This window comes from Nyctereutes procyonoides, unplaced genomic scaffold (genome assembly GCF_905146905.1).
Source record: "Nyctereutes procyonoides isolate TBG_1078 unplaced genomic scaffold, NYPRO_anot_genome, whole genome shotgun sequence".
In the NCBI taxonomy this organism is placed as follows: domain Eukaryota; kingdom Metazoa; phylum Chordata; class Mammalia; order Carnivora; family Canidae; genus Nyctereutes; species Nyctereutes procyonoides.
Window position 1 is genome coordinate 9,107,903 of NW_026575128.1, and position 22,264 is coordinate 9,130,166.

At 34.9% G+C, this 22,264-nt stretch overlaps 1 protein-coding gene across 1 annotated transcript in view; it reads right to left on the reverse strand.

The window, feature by feature from the left end:
• Positions 1–22,264, reverse strand: part of ZFYVE9 (zinc finger FYVE-type containing 9) — a 185,705-nt gene that overhangs the window by 42,478 nt on the left and 120,963 nt on the right. Inside the window, exons 9-11 of the mRNA XM_055341934.1 lie at positions 19,319–19,441; positions 17,242–17,397; positions 518–742 (exon numbers count right to left, since the gene is read on the reverse strand). Coding sequence (XP_055197909.1) covers positions 518–742; positions 17,242–17,397; positions 19,319–19,441 — 504 coding nt within the window. The remainder of the gene's footprint in view (positions 1–517; positions 743–17,241; positions 17,398–19,318; positions 19,442–22,264) is intronic.

The following is a 22,264-nucleotide window of genomic DNA, read 5'->3' on the forward strand; positions in this document are numbered from 1 at the left end:
AGTTTAAAAGAAAGCTTGCATTTAGGCCTTAATGTCTTTAAAATACTCACAACTTAGTTGTATTGCTTCCACCATGGGCAAGGAAGCTCTTCTATTGCTTGCTTTATCAACTGAGAGTGATCTCTACAGCACTAGTTTCTAGCATGTTATGTTATGTAAAATATAATTTGTCCTAAGTATTTTCCAACAAAATTACCAAAAAATGCTCAGTATAGATACTGTAAAAAGATACTTGTTAAATTCCAATATATTTTTTTCTGAAGATGATTATATATTTATCAGCGAACTACATAAAACCAGTAAGTTTACAAGATAATAAATAATCACTAACTTCCTCACTTGAGATTTTTAGTCCTTTCCATTAAAGTTAAAATAAGTAAAGACAATGGCCAAATTTAGGTTGGCTATTTCAAAAGACTTCTCCTGGATTGTATCACTGTGGGGAAAGGGTCTGAATATCTCGGGCCGTTAGTCATCAAATCTTGGTCATATGGTGTAGAAGTTATTTTACACTTACGTCGATATTCAGCTCCAAGTCTCAACATTAGTCGGATGGGAAATACTTTAGCCCAAGGAGTTTCCCATTTCTGGATGAGAATCCCAAACAAATAAGGTGGGGTTGGGAGTACTAGGTCTTGCAGTGACTGGTAAGTAGATGTCACATATAAGAATCCACCATGTTCTTTACTGCCAAGGAAACTCTGACTGAAGAAGGAATGTCCCAAGTTGCCCACAACATTTCCTAAAACAAAAAAGTTCATTAATTACTCCCTTAATAAATCACTCACATTTTTAATAATCGTCATTACTTAACATTGGGCCAGACACTGCCGAACACTAATTCCCAAACTTTCACTATGAAAGACGCATTTATAAACAGTATTTACTAAATGAAAATTTGTTTTCCAATCTTATCAGGGTCTCTGGTTAGCATGAAATATTATCACACTGTGGAAGTCTATCTAGCTAAAAGCCCAAAATATTGATGCCTTCCTTAGACTGGACAACTCTACTGTATGAATCACTTTGGAGGTATCAGGATAAGAATCACTGCCTCAAAAGTCATGAAAAAAATGTTATGACCATGTACCTGCTCTCACAGACCTTACAATCTCATTGGGTGAATACAGTCAGTTCATGAACATAATAAATTAAGACCATACGTAGAGTTATGTATGAGACACTGAGGGAAGAAAACTTATGGAGAAGATAGTATCACAGACAGGATTTATGTTTTGTAATTTTGGGTGGGACAAATATGAAACATAATGCAGGGCTTATTTAAATTCATACTAGTTTTTTTTTTTTCCTTTTAGGTGCAAATGCTCTTGCCTAAGCACTTTCTAATTCAGATATTTTTTAAATGAAACTGACAAATCAGCCTTTCATTAAGATGACATTTTCCTCAGTTTGGAATTACAGAAGAACTTCCCAACAGGAGATGTTCCATAGAGGTAGATAGGTTCCCTAGACATGCGTAAGCTTCTTCCAATATCTCTGAAAGAAATAACAGCAAATACAAAAATGCTCATCAGAAAACTTAATGCTTATTTTCCTAGAAAACAAGGCTCTGCTCACAGAATAGTTCAATAATGGGTCACAGAATCCAGGAGTGAAGTAAGAAGCTGAGAGCCATGTTCACCTGTACATTATTATTTGCCAAATACATATAGAGACAGTACTCTTCTTACCCCAGGATTAACCAAATCTGGCTGCACATTTTAGCTGCTGGGTCAGATCTATGAAAACAAAATCCCCATATCTAGAAGCAGTATGTATTTTAGGGAAAAAAATCACAGATTGTGGAGTCACAGAAGTATGGTTTGAATACTAGTTCAATCACTATTATGTGATTGGGGGCAAATTATTTGACTTGTGCAAGCATCAATATTGGTGTAAAGCAGGGGAAATTATAAACTTCAGAACTGTTGAATAAACGATAGAATTTATGCAAAATGCCTAAGAACACATGGCACACAGTGTGTTTTCAAAAAATTGTAACTCTTATTGTTATAATGTACATGTACATATAATGACTAGGCAAATATTATAGGATTTTCTTTGCTTTATCAAAGATTTTAAAGTTTGTATAAATTTTCATCTTTTAACCTGGAGAGAAGAATGGGATGTAAAAGAGAGAGAAGATTTTTTTTTTCCATCTACAATGGAGAGTATACAATAGCATTCCTCTGAAGTTCTAACAAGAGCATAGTGTTTATGTTTCATAAAACTGCCCTAGTGCTTATATACCTCAAAGGTGAAAACTGTCGGCTTGGTACTCAGGCATTCATTCATTATCCCTTTGGGGATTTCCCTATTAGAGATTGGATTATTTATGGATAATCTATTACTGGCTATTTTTCCATAGATATTACCTTTTTGCTTCTACCACCTAACAACCTCTTTCTCCCTGTCTCAATAACACTCAGATTCTTCCCTATGCACCTTTATATTATATATTATACTGTAAACATCTATGTTCTTAAAAACATTTTTTAAGGTAAATCTCTGTCAGTCCTAATAAGTGATTTAGACTGCTATATACCACCTCATTGATAAACATGTAGCATTCCACAGGTGTAGATACTAGCAAAAATAAAACACTGGGTATGAGAATTTAACAAACACAAGCTTTCATTGAAAACTTAATCTGGGGCTCTTGAACTCGTGAAGTCTGTTATATATTGGTTTATACAGGTACTTCTCTATGGGAAGATACAATAGAATGAATCTACTGAACTAATATATCCCAAGACTACTACAGAATCCATATACATAAAATAGATACTGATTCTTGCTTCTGAGCTTAAATGACCAAGAATACAAAGCTATTTTGCATGGCATTAATCAGATAATTCTCAGACCAGTGCCACAAGAACTGAACTTTGGAATGAGTGAATGAACGAATGAATGAATGTATTTAAGAGAGAGAGAGAGAGCGTGCGCACAAGCAGTAGGGGCAGAGGGAAAAGGAGAAATAGACTCTCCACTGAGCAGGGAGCCCAAGGCGGGGCTCTATCCCAGGATCCTGGGATCATGACCTGAGCCAAAGGCAGATTCTTAACCAACTGGGCCACCCAGGTACCTCTGGGTTTTTTATTTTACAGATGAGGAAATTGAAGGTTAGGAGTGGAGGTGAAGTGACTCTCAAAAGACAAGGTAAAATAAGTGGCAAAATAAGATCTAGAGAGCAGATCTTTTAATCTCCTAGTCTTTTAATATACCATACTGTCTTTCATACATATATAATAAGTATATTTTATATATAGTAATTTACAATTTTCCATCTTAAATTTGGAATTTTAACTTTGTTTTTCAAAGTACTTACAGCCATCTTTAAATTCAATTCAAATACAACTTAAATATCTATGTGACAACAGCTTCCTTTTGTTTCAAAACATGTTTATCCTCACAGCTAACTCAAATGGAACAATTTCCAAACAAATGGTTTACTTACTTTAAGAAATATTAATATTCATGATTAACATATAACTAAACTTCAAACTATCAAAAGAATTTAGATAGCTGCTTGATGTTCTTTGCAATACAATAAACTGCAGTTAAGCAATAAGTACTTCAGAAAACGTCATTTCCTCAGTCCAGAGCCATCTGCGAGATTTGCCATGTAACTTCAAAAAATTCAAGAGGCTGTTTACTGCTTTTTTAGAACATGAGATTTAGAGAAGATACAACTGAATTCAAACCTGGGTTCAGCCACTAATCAACTACGTGTCTGATTTTTTATTAAGTTACTTAAGCCCTCAGTGCCTCTCAGTTCCCTCATATGTAAAATGGGGACTAGAACAATAAGAATCTCACGGAGTTGTCGAGAAGAAATGAAATAGTGCACATAAAACAATGAGTATGGCCTAACATGCAATGAGTGTTCAATATATACTAGAGGGGTGCCTGGGTTGTGCAGTTGGTTAACCACCCAACTCTTGCTTTTTTTTTTTTTTTAAAGATTTCATTTATTTATTCAGAGAGAGAGAGAGAGACAGAGAGAGAGAGAGAGGGAGAAGCAGGCTCCATGCAGGGAACCTGATGCGGGACTGGATCCCGGGTCTCCAGGATCACACCCCAGGCTGCAGGCGGCGCCAAACCGCTGCACCACCAGGGCTGCCTGCAACTCTTGCTTTTGGCACAGGTTGATCTCAGTGTTGTGAGACTGAGACCTGCATCAGGCTCCATGCTCATCAGGGAGTCTGCTTAAGAATCTCTCCCTCTGCCCCTCCCCTTTGAATGTGCACACTGGCATCCTCTCTCTTTCAAGTAAGTAAATCTTTTTAAATAAGTAAATAAATACTAGATATTAGCCTTAAATTACCTCTTCATAAATAATTCCATATTTCTTTCTCATTGGTTGAAAAATTACTTTGCAAAAAGCACAATACCATGGCTCCTTTGCTCATAGAAAGATACAAGACTAGTTTACCAAAAAGGTTCATAATTAATTGCAAAAGGAGACTAAAAATCCAAACCATGATACAACATCTTTAACTGGAAAAACAATACAAGAAATTACTGATGATGAAGAAAACACCAATGAAGTTCCTCCTTCCCTGGAAACACAGCTGCTAGGAAACATTTTTTTTCTTACTTTACATATAAAAAAGTGACTTACTTCAGAAATACTAGAGATTATAAGCAGTATAATTTTAATAGCCATGAGAAATAATAGTAAGCTACTAAAATCAGAAACAATTACTGGACATTGATTGATCAATCAAAAATTTACCACATGATATACTGCTAGATACTGGTCCAAAAAAGAGAAACACATATTAGCAAAATATCTTCTAAGATGCACAAAGCTTGACAGGCTCCTAGTCATTCCACAAACATTTGCAGGATACCTATCATGTTTTTATAAATGTCTTATCAATTATTTATATTCTTTGAGAGATTACTATTTTTTAAAAATATTTTATTTATTTATTCACGAGAGAGACAGAGAGAGAGGCAGAAACACAGGCAGAGGGAGAAGCAGGCTTCATGCAGGAAGCCCGATGCAGGACTCAATCCCGGGTCTCCAGAATCACGCCCTGGGCTGAAGGCAGATACTCAACCACTGAGCCACCTGGGCTGCCCAAGAGAGACTACTATTTTAAAATCTCTTCCCCCCCACCCCCCTTCTCTAATCCATCTACAATTTTTCTTCTAAATACTTGTGGGGATAGAAAATTGGCAAGAGATGGTGGTTTCAAAATACCTAAGTACATTTTTTTTCTAAATTAATAGTGAGCATGCACCTATAATCTTAGACTGAGATAAATCTCTGCGTTAAAAAAAAAGGTCAAATTCCATTATATTTGAGGTCTATAATTTTATGTGACATTACAAAATTATTAATAAAAATAAAATTCAAAAATGAATGCAATTATCAATAACATATACATTAGTAATATAGTACCTTAAAATTTACTTTGCCTTTTGATAAATCTATATAAGAAATTTAAATTAACCAAAAGTTCATCTGGATTAACCCAAGTGACCACAATTTAAAGATACAAAGTAAGGAAGATTTTAGCAGAGTAGGTGATAAAGAGAAATAATTTCTAAAAAATTTTCAAAGATAGGAAATCATAGAAACTTCCCAAGTAATCTGAGTGACTCATGGTATTTCTTTCTCAAGTACTAGAGACACTGGGGTCTCAGAAATGCTCTTAGGTTGACCTCAATAGCATTTAATCTTGTTTCCAAGTCCCAATGGGAACAAGAAGTCAGGAATAATAAGCACAGCATTTTTATTAATAGAAGCGTTCTCTCAGGACTCGTTTCCTCCAGATACTTCTCCACAAAAAGACAAATTGCTTCAATCCACGTTTTTTGTTTGTTTGTTTGTTTTTTAATAAACTTCTCCAATGTGCCAGACTATTTGTTCTAAAGGCTGGTACACAGAGTTGAGCCAGACAGATAAATCTTGCCCTCCCAGAGCTTATATTGTAAAGGAGGCAGACAAACATCAGTTAGCAATGATAGTGATAAATGTTTTGAAGAAAATAAAACAAGAAAGGTAATGTAAAAGATTGATGGAGACAGGGGAGAGAACACTTCTTTAGCTATGAGGGTAAGGAAAATATCCTTTGAGGTAGAAACATCTGATAATAGATCTGAATGAAGAGAAGATACCAACCAGTTAAGATCTGCAAAGAATAGCATTCCAGGTCTAGGAACAGTAAGTACAAAGTCAAGAGTTAGAAATGAGTTTGATGGGTTCAAAGGTCACAAAGGCGATCAATGAAGCTAAACTAAGGAGTAGTAAGAGATAAGGTCAAATAAATCTTCAGAAACTAAATCATATAGAATCTTGTAGGCCAAAGGCATTTGGAGTTTATTCTAATTTGTAGTGAGAAGCCTCCATTGTGCCTTCATACCCATCACTACACTACACAAATATGCTCTCAATTTGCAGGGATTAGATTTAGGATAACCAAAGAACAGCTGAGAGAAAATAAACAGGTCTGCAAACATAAAACTGCAAATGACTGAAAGGGAACAAAAAGCATTTTTCAAAGGTAAAATGATTTAACACACAAGGTTAATATTTATATTCTGTGTTTATAATTTTAATGGTCTTCTTGCCTCATTCCAAAGTTAAATCTAAAAGCTGAAAATCAGTAACAGTGTAAACCTTGTTATGCCCATGTAAGTATTAATCAATTCACATTAATATTCCTATTAAATTGATGACTTTTTTGAAGAGAAAATATACCTTAGGATCCAGCACAAAAGGCAAAAATTACCCAAAACAACAGCTCAGAGATACCCAGGTTGATTTCAGAGGCTTCAACATCAAAAAGGAGTTCCAAAGGAAGACAATGTTGGGAATGAAAGAGAAGTAATATTCAAAGAGATAATAACCAAGAATTTTCCAAATTAAAGAAAGGTGTTTTCAAATCAAAAGTATACTTTTGGTACTAGACAAAAAAAATAAAACTAAATCCTCATATATGTTCACATATAGATCAACAGAATAGAGAAAGAAACCCATACATAGAATGCAAACTAATATTTAAAAAGTATCAAGGTAATCTGATGGCAAAAGGATAGTCTTTTTAACAAATTGTTCGAACAACTGGATATCCATAAGTGAAAAAAAAAAAAAAAAGAACTTTGAGCCTTACCTCTGTAGGGCTCAAGGGCAGCTGCCCCTTAGAGAGGCCATGTTGGCACAAAAATTATTCTGAGTTAAAAAACTATTAAAACCCAGCAGATTCAGGAATAGCTCTTTTCTTCACATATAACTGTCTACAAAAATTTTAAATAAAGGATCTGGTCTGGTAAAAGAACTATCACCCATAGATGACTACATTATACCATGAACTAGGTATGGAAGACAAGAAGGAACCCATGCAGGCCCATTTGATCAAAGTTCTCTATGTCACATTGTTTCTGCGTGGCCCAGCAAACATTTGAAACACTTACTCTTTTTCATCTTCCTGTGAATTGCATTCCTACCCTCTGAAGTCCCAGACCCCCTACTACTCCCTCTGCTTAGTTCAGAATGGCATATATACCTCACCTTACCTGTCTCTGGAATTTCCATGACTGTATGGATTCCCCATATATATGAAACTAAATTTGATTTTCTCCTGTTAATCTGTCTCATGTAAAGTTGGTTTTTAGTTCAGCTAGAAGAATCTTCAAGAGAACAGGAAATTCTTACTCTCCAACACCTCACTCCCTGTGGAAATATTAACTCAAAATGAATTATATATATCTATATGTAAGAGATACAACTATAAAACTTCCAGAAAAAAATATATTCGGAGAAAATTTTTGTGACTTTGGGTTAAGGTAAGATTTCTTAGGAAACTAAAGTATAAACTATAAAAGAAAGACTGATAAACTGGACTTCATCAAAATTTAAAACTTAAACTCTTTGAAAGAGTAATAAAATGAAAAGATAAGCCATACACTGGAATATAATATTTGCAAAATGTACTATCTGATAAAGGACTTCTATCCAAAATTTATAAAATACTAAAAACTCATTAAGAAAACTCAATGTTTAAATGGGCAAGAGAAGAGCTATAGATGGTAAATAAGCATATGAAGGATGCTCAATATCATTAGTCATTAGGGAAATGCAAATTAAAATTATATGAGATGCTACAACACACTCATTAGAAAAGCAAAAAATATTTTTAAAAGGCACCATCAAGTGCTGGCAAGGATCCAGAATAATTGGAATTTTTCATTCATTGCAGGTAAATGTATAAACAAACTGCAATACATACATCCAAACATATGGATGAATCTCAAAAGCATTATGCTAAATGAAATAAAGCCAAATACAAATGTGTGATTGCATTTATAAAACCTTCTGGAAAATACAACACTATAGGGAAATAAATTAAAATGATAGTTGCCTGGAGCAGAAGGTAAGGGAAGGAGATTAAATACAAAGGGACTTGAGGTAAGGTTTAGAGATGACAGAAATCATTCTGTATGCTGATTCTGGTGATGATGACCTAACTGCATCTGTTCATCTACACTCACTGAACTTTATGTCTGAAAAGGTGAATATAAGTTATACCTCAATAAACCTGATTAAAAAGCTCACAGAGAACTTTAGCAATGGACTTGCACAGAATTAAGGATAAAAATAAAATCCTAAAAGCAAAAGAGTAAAGACAAAGAACTATATTTAAAAAGAAAAAAAAAAAACAACTAGAGTGTAGGAGATGCCAAAAGTCAAAGGAGTCAGTACCTTCAAAGTACTTGCTAAGGGGAAGTAAAAGGAAGAAAGTAAGGAATGAGAGAACGAAAGAGGAAAGGGAGGGGGAAAAATCCCAAAGAGATTAACCTAGAATTTTATAACCAATGAATTATTCAAGAGAGAAGACAAAATAAAAAAATTTCAGACATACAAAGGCTAATGGAGTTTACTAACCACAGAGCTTCACTAAGAGAACTAATAACAAGATGAGTTTCAGCAAGAAAAGCAAGTCCAAAAGGAAACACAAGATACTAAAACAACAGATATGGAGAAAATATAATGGCAAATTTAGTAATCTTGATTGAATTGAATAATGACAGTGATTTTTGATACTGACACCAAATTGAATTGATGAATATAAATAAAAACATTTTTTCTTTTACAACAAAAGGCAAAACAAACTATAGACAACAACAGTAAGATTAGTGAAGGTATCAAGTAAAGCATTTTTTAAAAAAAGATTTTATTTATTTATTCATGAGAGACACAGAAAGAGAGAGAGAGAGAGAGAGAGAGAGAGAGAGAGAGGGGCAGAGACACAGGCAGAGGGAGAAGCAGCTCCATGCAGGGAGCCCGATGCGGCACTCGATCACGGGTCCCTGGGGTCAGGCCCCGGGCCGAAGGCGACGCTAAACCGCTGAGCCACTGGGGCTGCCCAAGTAAAGCATTTTTTATGTCTGTGTCATGTTTGGGAGGATAAGAATCCTGTGTTGGAGGCAGAATTCTGTCTGCCTCTTGGTATATACACCGTAATTCCCTCTGCTTGAGCAACAGCAGCATCTATTAATATAATGGGATGTACCCCATGGTTAGGTTACTTATCAATGGAGCTAATTAGTAGGGAGGTTATCAGCGTGGGCCTAACATCAAACCTTTAAATCTAGGTCTAGGGGTCAGAGATTCAAAGTGGAAACATACTCCTCCTGATCTGAAAGAAACACCATTGCTGTGAACTATCCATGGAGCCAGGAAGCCACAGAACTGCAGTCAGCCTCTGGGAGCCAGGAGGATCACACAGCCAACATCTATCAAGAAAAAAGGGATTTGCAAGGACATGAATTCTGCCAACAACCTGAGCTCTGAATGAGAAACCTCACCACAGATGACACCGTGAGGCACTGTGAACAGAAGATTCATCTAAACTGTGCCTGGACTCCTAATCATGGAAACAGGTGTTATTTCAAGCTACTAAGTTTGTTGCTTAGAAATACATCAGTAGAAAATTAATACATACTGAATAACTTAACTCTGTTAGAAAAAGGACATAATTCAGAATATATGTTAAAAAAATTAAAAGAAAGATACAACCAGAGACATATTTGTCACAAATTATGTACAGCCAATAAATATATGCATAGCCTCATTAATAATTAGTGAAATGCAAATCATACTGAGATACTATTTTCTATCTACTAGCTTAGCAAAAATTAAAACAGTATCAAATGTTGGCAACTGTTATATGCTGGAGATGGGGACAGGTGGATATAAACTGATAAACTACTCTGGGCAACAGTCTAACATCATCTAATAAAGTTGAAGATATTCATATCCATATTTAAACCAGCAATTCTATTCCTTAAGTGTTCATGTACAAAAATTTTAAAGAACATGTCTGAATAACAATATATTGGTAAAAAAAAGCAAATTATTCATCAGGAAAACTGATAAACTGTGGTAAACGTATATAATAGGTATAAAACAGTAGCTGAAAATGAATGGACTAAAACACTAGAGCTATGAACAAGTGTCAGAAACATGATGGAATGAAAAAAGCAAACCACATAAAATATATACAGTGTGATATCAATTGTATAAAGTTTAAAAGCATGCAAAAATAAATGTATAGTAATCTTTAGTGATGCAAAATATTTGTGATAAAATTACAGAGAAAAGCAAGAAAACTAACACAAGATTAAAGTCAGTGGTTATCTAAGGGTTGGGGAAGTTTGGGGAAGATGTAATCAGGATTGGTCATTGATCAGTGCTTCAGTGGGCTGGTCATTTTTACTTCTCAAGTTGGGTATTTTGTTTATGGGTGGTTATTTTGTTGTTAAGCTTTATAACTTGCATAATTATTAAATATATGTATATTTACACGCTTTTATATATACCAAACAATTTTTTAAGGATAAGTAAAAAAGTTTAGGAAAGAAGGGCACCTGGGTGGCTCAATGGTTGACTGTCTGCCTTTGGCTCAGGTTGTGATCCCTGGGATCGATTCCTGCATCAGGCTCCCCGGAGGGAGCCTGCTTCTTCCTCTATGTCTCTGCTTCTCTCTGTGTGTCTCTCATGAATAAATAAATAAAACCTTAAAAAAAAGTTTAGCAAAAAATACTTCTATCTGGAAGGATTATTAGAGAAGAATTCACAGAGAAAGTCATCTTTGAGTAAGACTTAAGACAACTGATAGGATCCAGATAGTCTGGATAGTATGAAACAGTATGGTGGTAGTGAAGCACCATGATCATGGGTAATTAAGTAGGAAATCATCAGAGTGTATATATAAAGAGCCGAGAAATGTTTAGTTTGGGAGACTACTAGTGGAAATGAAACTGGAAAACAGGATCAGATTACATAGAGTACTGAATGTCAGAATACACATTTTATTCTAAAGGCAATACAAAGCCCATAAAGATTTTTGAATAAGAGAGGAAAATAACCAGAGATTAACTCCAGAAAAAATAATCTGGTAGATACAATTCTCGTTTCATTCAAATCCATGTTCTGAATGTTTGTTTGCAAAAAACAAGTACAAAACATAGGAGGAATGGAGGAGAGATGGCAAGAAACAATACATGATCTAGAATCTCCCATGGCACTATAATAATAACCAGAAGGCACCCCAAAACTCTCAGAATGTTGTTACTCACCAAAGGTAACTTTCTCTCTCATTGTGGGAAGCATAAGCAACTATGTATGACAAAAAATGTACATATGCTAAATAAACATATATGGACACAAAGACATATACATATATTATTATATACATATAGTTTGTATTAAAAATTCATAAGAAATTGTAAATAAAATTCATTCAAGGGCTTCTAAGGCTTTTTGAGTAATTTATGGCAAAGTAACCACTACACAAGTGACAGAGTATTCAAGGCTTTCACATTTAGGAAATTTAAGACAGAATTTGCTGATTCTGCAATATGTGCTACACAGAAGAGAAAAATATTAGGATCATTTCATAACATGTAAAAGATGTTTCTACTTATTTAAAAAAATGTAGTGAAATTATATATCAAGTTACTACCTTGCTTATCTAAAAACAGGATTCTTAATAAAACAGACATAACACATAGCACAGATATTACGTATACCTGTTTTTTTTTTAAACTGCAGTACTATTAATATACACACATTGAGACAACTGACATACTGTAAAGAATACAGGTCTGAGAGCCTTAGGCCTAATTCTGCCACCGTCTAGGTCTATGATTTAGATTAGCCTTAACACCTCTCATTTTCCTCATCTAAAAAACAGTTTATACCAGATGATCTAAGATACCTCCTAGTCTCAGTATTTTATAAGTTGTGAAATGATTCCTAGTTGAGGAGAAACTCTTAAGACTCCTTGTTTTATTTACTTAAATATATATGCACATGCCCTCATCTATATTATGAATATTTAAAACAGCTTACATGGTTATAGTTTGACCTTAGACTATCACCATTATTTTAGTATCAGTAATTTTGTTGTGGAATTTTTGCATTTTAATATGATAGTTCAAAATAGATTCTACTGATATATAAGGATACTTCTGAAAAGTGAATAACCACTTATGGTAAACATATTTTAATAACTCATGCAATGACTCACAGCCTTTCTTTGTTGGTATTTCTCAGAGTTCCATTCACAGCTCTAGTCTCATCTCACTGACCTATCCCATTCACAACTATAGTTTCAACAATCGTGTAACTGCTAGGTCTCCCAAATATCAGATCTACTCCCTGAGGTCCATATCTATATAGTCATCATCCATTTACGTATCATCATCTGTTGTCAATATTTCAAATTCAACACAATGGACAAAGAACCAATATCCCACTCCTCTGCCAAATCCATTCTTATTCTATTTCTTATCTCAAGGAATAAGAACAAAGTCCACTCAGATGTCCAAGCCAGAAATCTGAAGCCACTCTGACTTTTCCCTTCTCACCTCTCACATCCACTTGGTTACCAAATCCTACTGAACTGAAACATCACTGTCTTTCATTTCTTTTCAATAATCTTTGTTCCTACTACTATTACCTAATTACTTTATTAAACCTTGATAATTTAATTTCTTGCTGGATCCTGACAATAGCTTTACTAAAAATTCAATTTTAAAACAAAGTGTTCGTGAGGATATAGAGGAAAGGGACCTCCACGCACCATTGGTGGGAATGTAAATTGGTGAAGTCACTAAGGAAAAGAGTATGGAGCTTCCTCAAAAATAAAAACCAGCTCAATCAGCTGAACACCCAACTCCTGGTTTCGGCTCAGGTCATGATCTCAGGTCCTGGGACTGAGCCTCACGCTTAGCATGGAGTCTGCTTGGGATTCTCTCTTTTCTTCCTTTGCCCCTCTCTCCTGCTTGCACTATCTAAAATAAATAAATAATTTTTTAAAAAGATTGTATTTACTTATTCATGAAGAAAGAGAGAGAGAGAGAGAGAGAGAGAGAGAGAGAGAGAGAGAGGAAGAGACACAGGCAGAGGGAGAAGCAGGCTCCATGCAGGGAGCCTGACCTGGGACTAGATCCCGGGACTCCAGGATCAGGCCCTGGACTGAAGGTGGCGCTAAACCACTGAGCCACCCAGGCTGCCCAAAATATTATTTTTTTAAAAGATTTTATCCATTTATTCATGAGAGACACACACACAGAGAGAAAGACAGACAGAGACATAGGCAGAGGGAACCTGATGCAGGACTTGATCCCAGAACTCGAACCTGGGACTCTGGGATCACCACTCGAGCCAAAGGCAGATGCTCAACTGCTGAGCCACCCAGGTACCCCATAAATAAAATCTTAAAAAAAAAAGAAATAAAAACCAGAACTACCATATGATTCAGCAATTCCACTTATGAGTATTTATCTGAAGAGAATGAAAACACTAACTTGAAAAGAGATCTGCATCCCCATGTTTGTTACAACATTATTTACAATAGCCAAGACCAGGAAAACACTTAAGTGTCCATCAATAGAAGAATGGATAAAGAAAATGTGGTGTGTATATATACAATGAAATATTATTCAGCCATAAAAAATAAAATCTTGTCATTTACAACAACACGGATGGAACTTGATAGCATTATTTTAAGTAAAATCAGCTAGAGAGAGAAAGATAACATATGATCTCACATTTATATGTGGAATCTAAAAACAAACAAAAAACCACAGGACTCCTAGATACAGAGAACAGGTTGGTGGGGGAGGGAGAGGGGTTGGGAGGGTGGGTAAAATCAGTAAAAGTGGCCAAGAGGTACAAAATTCCATTTATAAGATAAATTAGTACTGAGGATGTATGTACAACATGGGAACTATAGTTAACAATACTGTATTGTATATTTCAAAACTGTTAAAAGGGTAGATTTTAAAAGTTTTCATCAGCAAGAAAAAATTAGTGTGAAAATGGATGTTAAATAGACTTACTGTGATCATTTCACAGTAAGTACAAATATCAAATCATTATATTTTATATCTCAAAGTAATGTTACATATGAATTATATCTCAATAAAAAATGTTTAAGTCAATCTTATTAGGAAATAATTTCATGCAATAAAACCCGGAGATTTTAAATATACAGTTCAATGAGTTTTGACAAATGGAAATATTCATGTAACCACCATCCCTATCACTATATGAAATATTTATATAACTCCAGAAAGTTCCCAGGGCCCCACTGTAGTTAGTTGCAACACCTGCATCCCCAACTCACCTCAAGCAAACATGATCTAACACCACAGATTCATTCGCCTGTTCCAGAGAATCATGTAAATGGAATCTTCTAATATGTATTTTTTTGTGCCTGGCTTCTTTTGTTCAGCACAATATCTGTGATATTTATCCAAGCTGTCATATATATCAGCAGGTTTTTTTTTTATTGTTGAGCAGTATTCTAGTGTTTATCCACTATAATTTTTTGTTCATCCACTGTAACTGCTTCTTAACTCAATTTACCTGCCACCAGGCACACAGTGTCTGTCACTCATTTTTTCAATTGTTCCTCATTGCCTACACAATAAAGCATGGACTCTTGAACAAGACTTTCATGAACCTCCCATGCTTTTAGTCCCTAATCCCCCCTTAAAATGTACATGAATATACAATTGCTTGGACCTCCAATGTCACTTCTCTGCTTATAGTTTTTATATGTGAATACATCCAAATTGAGGAGAAAAGTGAGTGTTTCAGATCATTTCTGGAAATAAATGTAGGTCCTGAGTATTATATGGCCTGAAGGTTCTAAATGACTACATATTAACCCCATATATTTTGAACTGACACAGTAAATACAGAGGTATACTTCATAGGTATGTGGTCAGTTGCTGATGTACTTACTGTCTTATCCTCATGTAATAGGACACCTAAATTATCATAGAGACTAAGACATAAAGGTATAATCTTTTATGCATAAGCTATAATCCACACTAAAGATGTAATTTTATATCCCGCTTTTGTACTTACTTCAAGAACATTTTCCATGTTGTTACATTCTATTCATAAATATTACTTTTAATGGCTAAAAAATGTTCTAAAAAAGATGCATACATCTAATCAGCATAACCGTTTTAAATGTTTCATCTGTAGCCAGGCATTTAGGTTACCTCTAAATTTTTGTGTTAACAGTAAGTAATGTAATAAACACTTTTATGTACAAAATGTATTTTACATTTTAGATAATTTTTTTTAAAGATTTTATTTATTTATTGAGAGAGTGCGAGAGAGAGAGAGCACAAGTAGGGTTAGGGGCATAGGGAAAGGCAAGCTGTCGCTGAGGAGGAGCCCAATGAGGGGCTCAATTTCAGGACTCTGGGATCATAACCTGAGCTGAAGGCAGATGTTTAACTGATCAAGCAGCCCATGTGCCCCATTTTAGATCATTTTTTTGGCATAGAATCCCACAAGGGGAATCACTGCATTCAGAAAATATGAATAATTTATGGTTTTAATATATTTATAAAATATTACCATGTAATACATGAAAATAATTTTAATACCCTGGTCAATCTCACTCCCCTTTCCAAGCCTTGTTCCTCAGAGACAATCTCTTCTATTATTCATTTGTTGTAGTTATTACACAACTCTTTTCCTATTTACCAACCATAGGTACTGTTTTTTTTTTTTACTTCCTGTTATGATGAGAATTTAGCTCAACTACACCACTTCTTACTTCCTCTGCTAAATCAGAGGAGGTCAACTTTGTAATGCCAAATAATACACATATATTTTTCTCTCAATTTATAACAATATGTCTTTTTATTAGTATCCTTAGCCTTTTCCAGTAGTTATGCATTTACTTTTACATTGGTAGGGCTAGCAATATTTATAATTTACTCTGAAACCATAATAAAGTTGCCCATTCTAGTGGTTTTTAAAACTTGAAAATTAAATAAAGAATGTTTACATAATGATTATATAGATATTGTTAACTGAAGAAACAAGTAGTAAGTTATGATTATGCTTCCTTCTACCAGATGCCAATAAGTACCAGGTACCCTAAGCCACACAAAGAAAAGTATTCTTATATCATGGTCAATGGGTAATCTTTGACCTTTGATTCCTGCCTTTGTAAAACAGTAACAACCACACCAGGTAAAGTACTAAAATTTATATTTCCTTAAACCTTGGCAAGTTCTAACTTGCTGCTGATACCAAAGTCCAATGCTAGGCTTCAGTATTTATGACTATTATTTTGCAACTGAATCCAAAATTTTTATTTTTTTTAAATTCTCACTCATATTTTTTTTAATGTTTTTATTTTTTTTAAAGATTTTATTTATTCATGAGAGACACAGAGAGAGAGAGAGAGAGGCAGAGACACAGGCAGAGGGAGAAGCAGGTTCCATGCAGGGAGCCCGACGTGGGACTCGATCCCAGGTCTCCAAGATCACACCCTGGATTGAAGGTGGCGCTAAACCACTGGGCCACGGGGGCTGCCCTCATCTTTTTTTTTGAAGTAGGTTCCACACTTATTAGGAGACCAACATGGGACTTGAACTCATGACCCTGAGATCAAGACCTTAGCTTAAGTTGGACATTTATGGGATGACTGGTGGCTCAGCACTTAAGCGTCTCCCTTCCAGCTCAGGGCGTGATTCTGGAAACCCGGGATCCAGTCCCACATTGAGCTCCTCACATGGAGCCTGCTTCTCCCTCTGCCTATGTCTCTCTCTCTCTGTCTCATGAATAAATAAATAAAATCCTTAAAAAAAAAAAGAGTGGACATTTAACCAATTGAGCCACCCAGGGGCTCGTAAAGTTTTTATCTTGTAAAGGGTGCAGACTAAGTCATAAAGCATTCCCACCTGCCAGAGCATCCCGATAAAGCTGCACAAAATGATTAAAGATATCCTTCGGCAAACATTTTTCATCTGGTAGACACTGTAGAAGGATGACTATCTCAGACTGACCCACTGCATGCATCCCCTTGGTTGTGAAACACCAGCACTTCCTGTTCACATCTATGAATGGAATAAAAATAAAGACATTCTTTTCAATCCTTACCTTTAAAGAAATGCACAGAAATCTGTTACAATACATCAAAGGACAAAACAGGTTATACTGAATCTGTACAATTCAACTGTGAACTATAAATCCACTGAGACAAAGATTGTAGAAAATAAAGAATTCCAAGGTCTCTGGCTTTAAGTAAATACTTAGAAAATCAATGGAAGGGAAGTAAAATAAGTAATAGTAAAAGAAAATGCATTTAAAACTTTTAACTCCTATTATTAGAAGGTGTAATTATTAAAAGAAAACATTTCATAAAAATAAAATAAAACAAGGTATCCTAGGCTATATGATTAAAGAATATATTCCCTCACCTGTATTTTTTAAAAATTCACTTTACCAAGGAAATAATTACTCATGTAGAACTAGAAACAACAACAACAAAAGCCAGTTATTATAGCTTTGGATTCAGGTTGTGGCTTAAAGAAAATATATATTTATATATACATTTTAAATCTAACCTAGCTAGAAAGATTCTAGCTTTTTATTTTTTTTGAAGATTTTATTATTAAGTAATCTCTACACTAGCATGTGGTTTGAGCTTTACAATCTGAGATCAAGAGTTGAGTGTTCTACTGACTGAGTCAGCCAAGTCCTCAAGATTCTAGCTTCTTAAATTGTAGTCCTTTTTGGGAGAAAATTTTAGCTAAACAGCAACATGATTTTACTTGGTTTTATCCTGTAAAAAGTGGTGAAAGAATGGCTTTTCTGGACTATTTACTTCCACTTCTTCACCTTATGGCATTGTAGAGTCCCAATATATAGCACAAGTTATATGTAATTAAAAATAATGTTCAATCTGATACTTTTATCATTTTTAGTCTACACATAATAGGATCCCCAAAGGAGCTGAAATAAGATTCAAATATAATTATAGACATCACAATGTAAATCAAAACTAATAAAATTTCCCTTTCTTTCCCTTTGGGAATTGTTACTTTATATACCTAAACAGGAAGCACTGAATACAACTATATTAAGATGGCATACACTTTAGGAATTCTGGGTTAGCTATTTTCTAAGTATAACTTTTAAACTAGATATGGTAAATTAAAATTTCACAAATTATTTTAAAACCTGATCCTAGAGGGAAAGGGGGAAAGCATTAATAACTGGCCAAATATACAAGAGTACAATTAATAAGGAAGCCAGAAACCTGCACTCTTTAATACAGATTTTCAAAGGAAGTAGCATGTAGGTGTTTCTGGTCTCCAAAATCAACTTAAAACAAGTACACAGTGGGTATTAGAGGAGAGTTCCTCAGTGCTTTACTCTCCTCTCCAAAACTCTGCCTATTGACATTCATCCAGGGTAAATGAATCCTCTATTTTCCAAGACGATCCTGGAATTAAGATTCTAATTTACTGTTCTCTTACTCATTCTGATGCCCCCAAGATTTAGAAGTTAGCCCCAAGAATTAGGAAGTTTCTTCTGAATCTTAAGTTTAATGTACTGAATTTTAATGTAAGTGTTAGCTAACTAACACTTCTCTCAAATGAAGGTTTGCACATGATTAAGGTTTCTGAGATTTAAATCTAGCCTGTAAATCATTTGACCCTCTTGGATAATTTATCCATTTCCAACTACTCTGGTGGTGAGTTGTGACTTAGCACATCCATCTCAGGAAATTCTGTTTGGCTTTCCTCTTTGAGGAATTCACCTATCTCATTTCAAGAGTTTCAGTTAGTCCCACAGTTGTCCTCTGGGAGATGTTATTTTATACAAACCAATACCTTTGGTACCCAGTTTTCAGTAAAATGTGGCTCCATCCATATAAAAATACTGTGTATAATGAATTTAAAAGCTTTACTTATTATCTATGAGTCAGTAAAGTATCTCATTTTAATTTTAAAAAACGAATTTCTAACTTACAATTTACAATTTTAACCATTGACAACAAATTTGCATTTAAAACAAATACAAGTGGGTCAGGACCACCATCCTCTAATTGCTGCATTACTGAAATCTGTGATGGCTTCTCTTCCACAGCATAGTCTGCAAGGGAAGAAAACAATGTAAAAGATTAGATAAAGGGACATATCAAGAAAGAAATCTGATGGAGAAATGGGCTGATTATTCACAAGAAAGAGTTAAGCACTGATTTATAGATAGGGTGAACCTACATTTATACCTGCTCTCCCAGTGTAATGCTAATAGTTTCCCTTTCACTCTCAAAAGCATTCCAGTCCAGTTCAGATAAGAACATGGTTATCCTATATGTAGACTTTTCCACAAACTGACTTATGCCATAATCTAAAGACACCCCTTTAGCACATGCACCCGCTGTTTATAGCAGCATTATCAACAATAGCCAAACTATGGAAAGAGCCCAAATGTCCACTAATGACTAATGAATGATAAAGATGATGTGGCATATATATACAATGAAATATTATCCAGCCATCAAAAAGAATGAAGATAAAGAATGAAATACTGTTATTTGCAAGGACATGGATGGAGCTAGAAATGCTAAGTGAAATAAGTCAGAGAAAGACAAATATCATACAATTGCATTCATATCTGGAATTTAACAAACAAAATGAACATAGGAGAAAGAAAAAAAGAGAGGGAAGCAAACCATCAGAGACTCAACAATAGAGAACAAACTGAGGATTAATTGGGGGGAATGGGCTAAATGGGTGATGGTTATTAAGGAGGGCACTTATGATGAGCACTGGGTGTTATATATAGTAAAGAATCACTAAATTCTATACCTGGAACCAATTTTACCACATATTTTAACTAACTAGAATTTAAATAAAAACTTGAAAAAGCAAAATAAAGACAGCTCTTTTATTTAACAAAAATTCTCCAACTATTATAACAAGAATTTCACATATATTACAAGTTCTAAGACCATTTAAAATAATCTATGATATACAAGAAAATGATAATACACTACTTACCAAATGTACCCAAAAAATAAACTAAAACTATCATAAGTGACTGGTTTCATGAAACACTTCCTCTCAAAGTTCAGCATGTGTATCAATCACCAAAATCACTAGTAAATCACACAATAGATTCTGAACATGGACAAGTTAATACTTGAGATCCTGCACAGAACTTTTCCCAATTAATTCCTGAAACCACAGTATACAATCAATATTCAGTAATGCCATTTTGAGTGATGGTAGTCTTCTCACCTTTACATCAAAATCATGGATAATAATCAAGAGAAACCAAAAAACTATTTTTTGGATGTAAGGAGAAATGTCTACTCTACCAATGAAAATATTTATTGAACAGAGAAATATGAAGTGACTTTTAAAAAGAAGAAAACATTTGTATGAAGTTATTCCACTGGAATACAAAACTGCAAAATTCTGGTAAGGAGATAGTAATGTGGTTTAAGTAAATAGAAATAACTAGCTGTTGTTCCTTAGTAGGAGGGGTTTGGATAATTAGATTTAATGAAAATGGAATCTTATTTATCTTAAACAATAGAATAGGCCAATTAAACTTCTTATAAGTTAAATCTAAGACTCATTAACATAACCAAAATTTGAACCTAAGTAGTAATTTAATAAAAGAATATTTTTAAGGGGTCCTAGTCAAAAGAACGCTTCACCTACATGTAAGTTCACTGTTGAACTATTTGGGACATGGCTGGATTTTATAGTTTGATACTTTCAGCCATCCTTGCTGAGAGCCTGCTATAGGTCCAGCACCGTAGGAGGAGAAGACATGAGTATGAATTAGGATTGAAGGAATCCATGTTCTAAGTAAAAGAATCAGACCTATAAAATATCTAAATTGCAATCAGGGAAGTGTTAATATAGTAAAGATCTATTAGAATCTCTCTTCAGGGGCACCTGGATGGCTCAGTCAGTTAAGCCTCCAACTCCTGATTTCAGCTCAGGCCATGATCTCATGGTTGTGAGATGGAACCCCATGCCAGACGCCAGCCTTAACAGAGAGTCTGCTTGAGGCTCTCCCTCTTCCCTGTCCCTCCCACTTTGTTCCTCCTCCTACTTATGCTGCAATGCACTCTCTCTCTCTAAAATAAATAAACAACACAAACATACACTCAAAGTGGTTGAAAGATCTAAATGTGAGATAAGAATCCATCAAAATCCTAGAGGAGAACACAGGCAACAACCTTTTTGACCTTGGCCACAGTAACTTCTTGCAAGACATATCTCCAAAGGCAAGGGAAACAAAAGCAATAATGAACTAATGGGACTTCACTGAGATAAAAAGCTTCTGCACAGCAAAGGAAACAGTTAATAAAGCTAGAAGACAACCTACAGAATGGAACAAGATATTTGCAAATGACATATCAGATAAAGCGCTAGTATCCAAGATCTATAAAGAACTAACCAAACTCAATATTCAAAAAACAAACTATCCAGGCAAGAAATGGGCAGAAGACATGAACAGACATTTCTCCAAAGAAGACCTACACAAGCCCAACAAGCACATGAGAAAATGCTCCACATCACTTGCCATCAGGGAAATACAAATCAAAACCACAATGAGATACCAATTTACATTGGTGAGAATGGTGAAAATTAAAAAGACAGGAAACAACAAATGTTGGAGAGGATGTGGAGAAAGGTGGAACCTCTTGCACTGTTGGTGGGAATGCAAACTGGTTCAGCCACTCTGGAAAACAGTGTGGAGGTTCCTCAAGAAGGAATAGGGTAAAAATAAGAGCTCTAAAAATAGAGGTACCCCATGACCCAGCAATTGCACTACTGGGTATTTACCCCAAAGATACAGATGTAGTGAAACAATAGGACACCTGCACCCCACTGTTTGTAGCAGCAATGTCTCCAATAGTCAAACTGTGGAAGGAGCCATGATGTCCTTCCA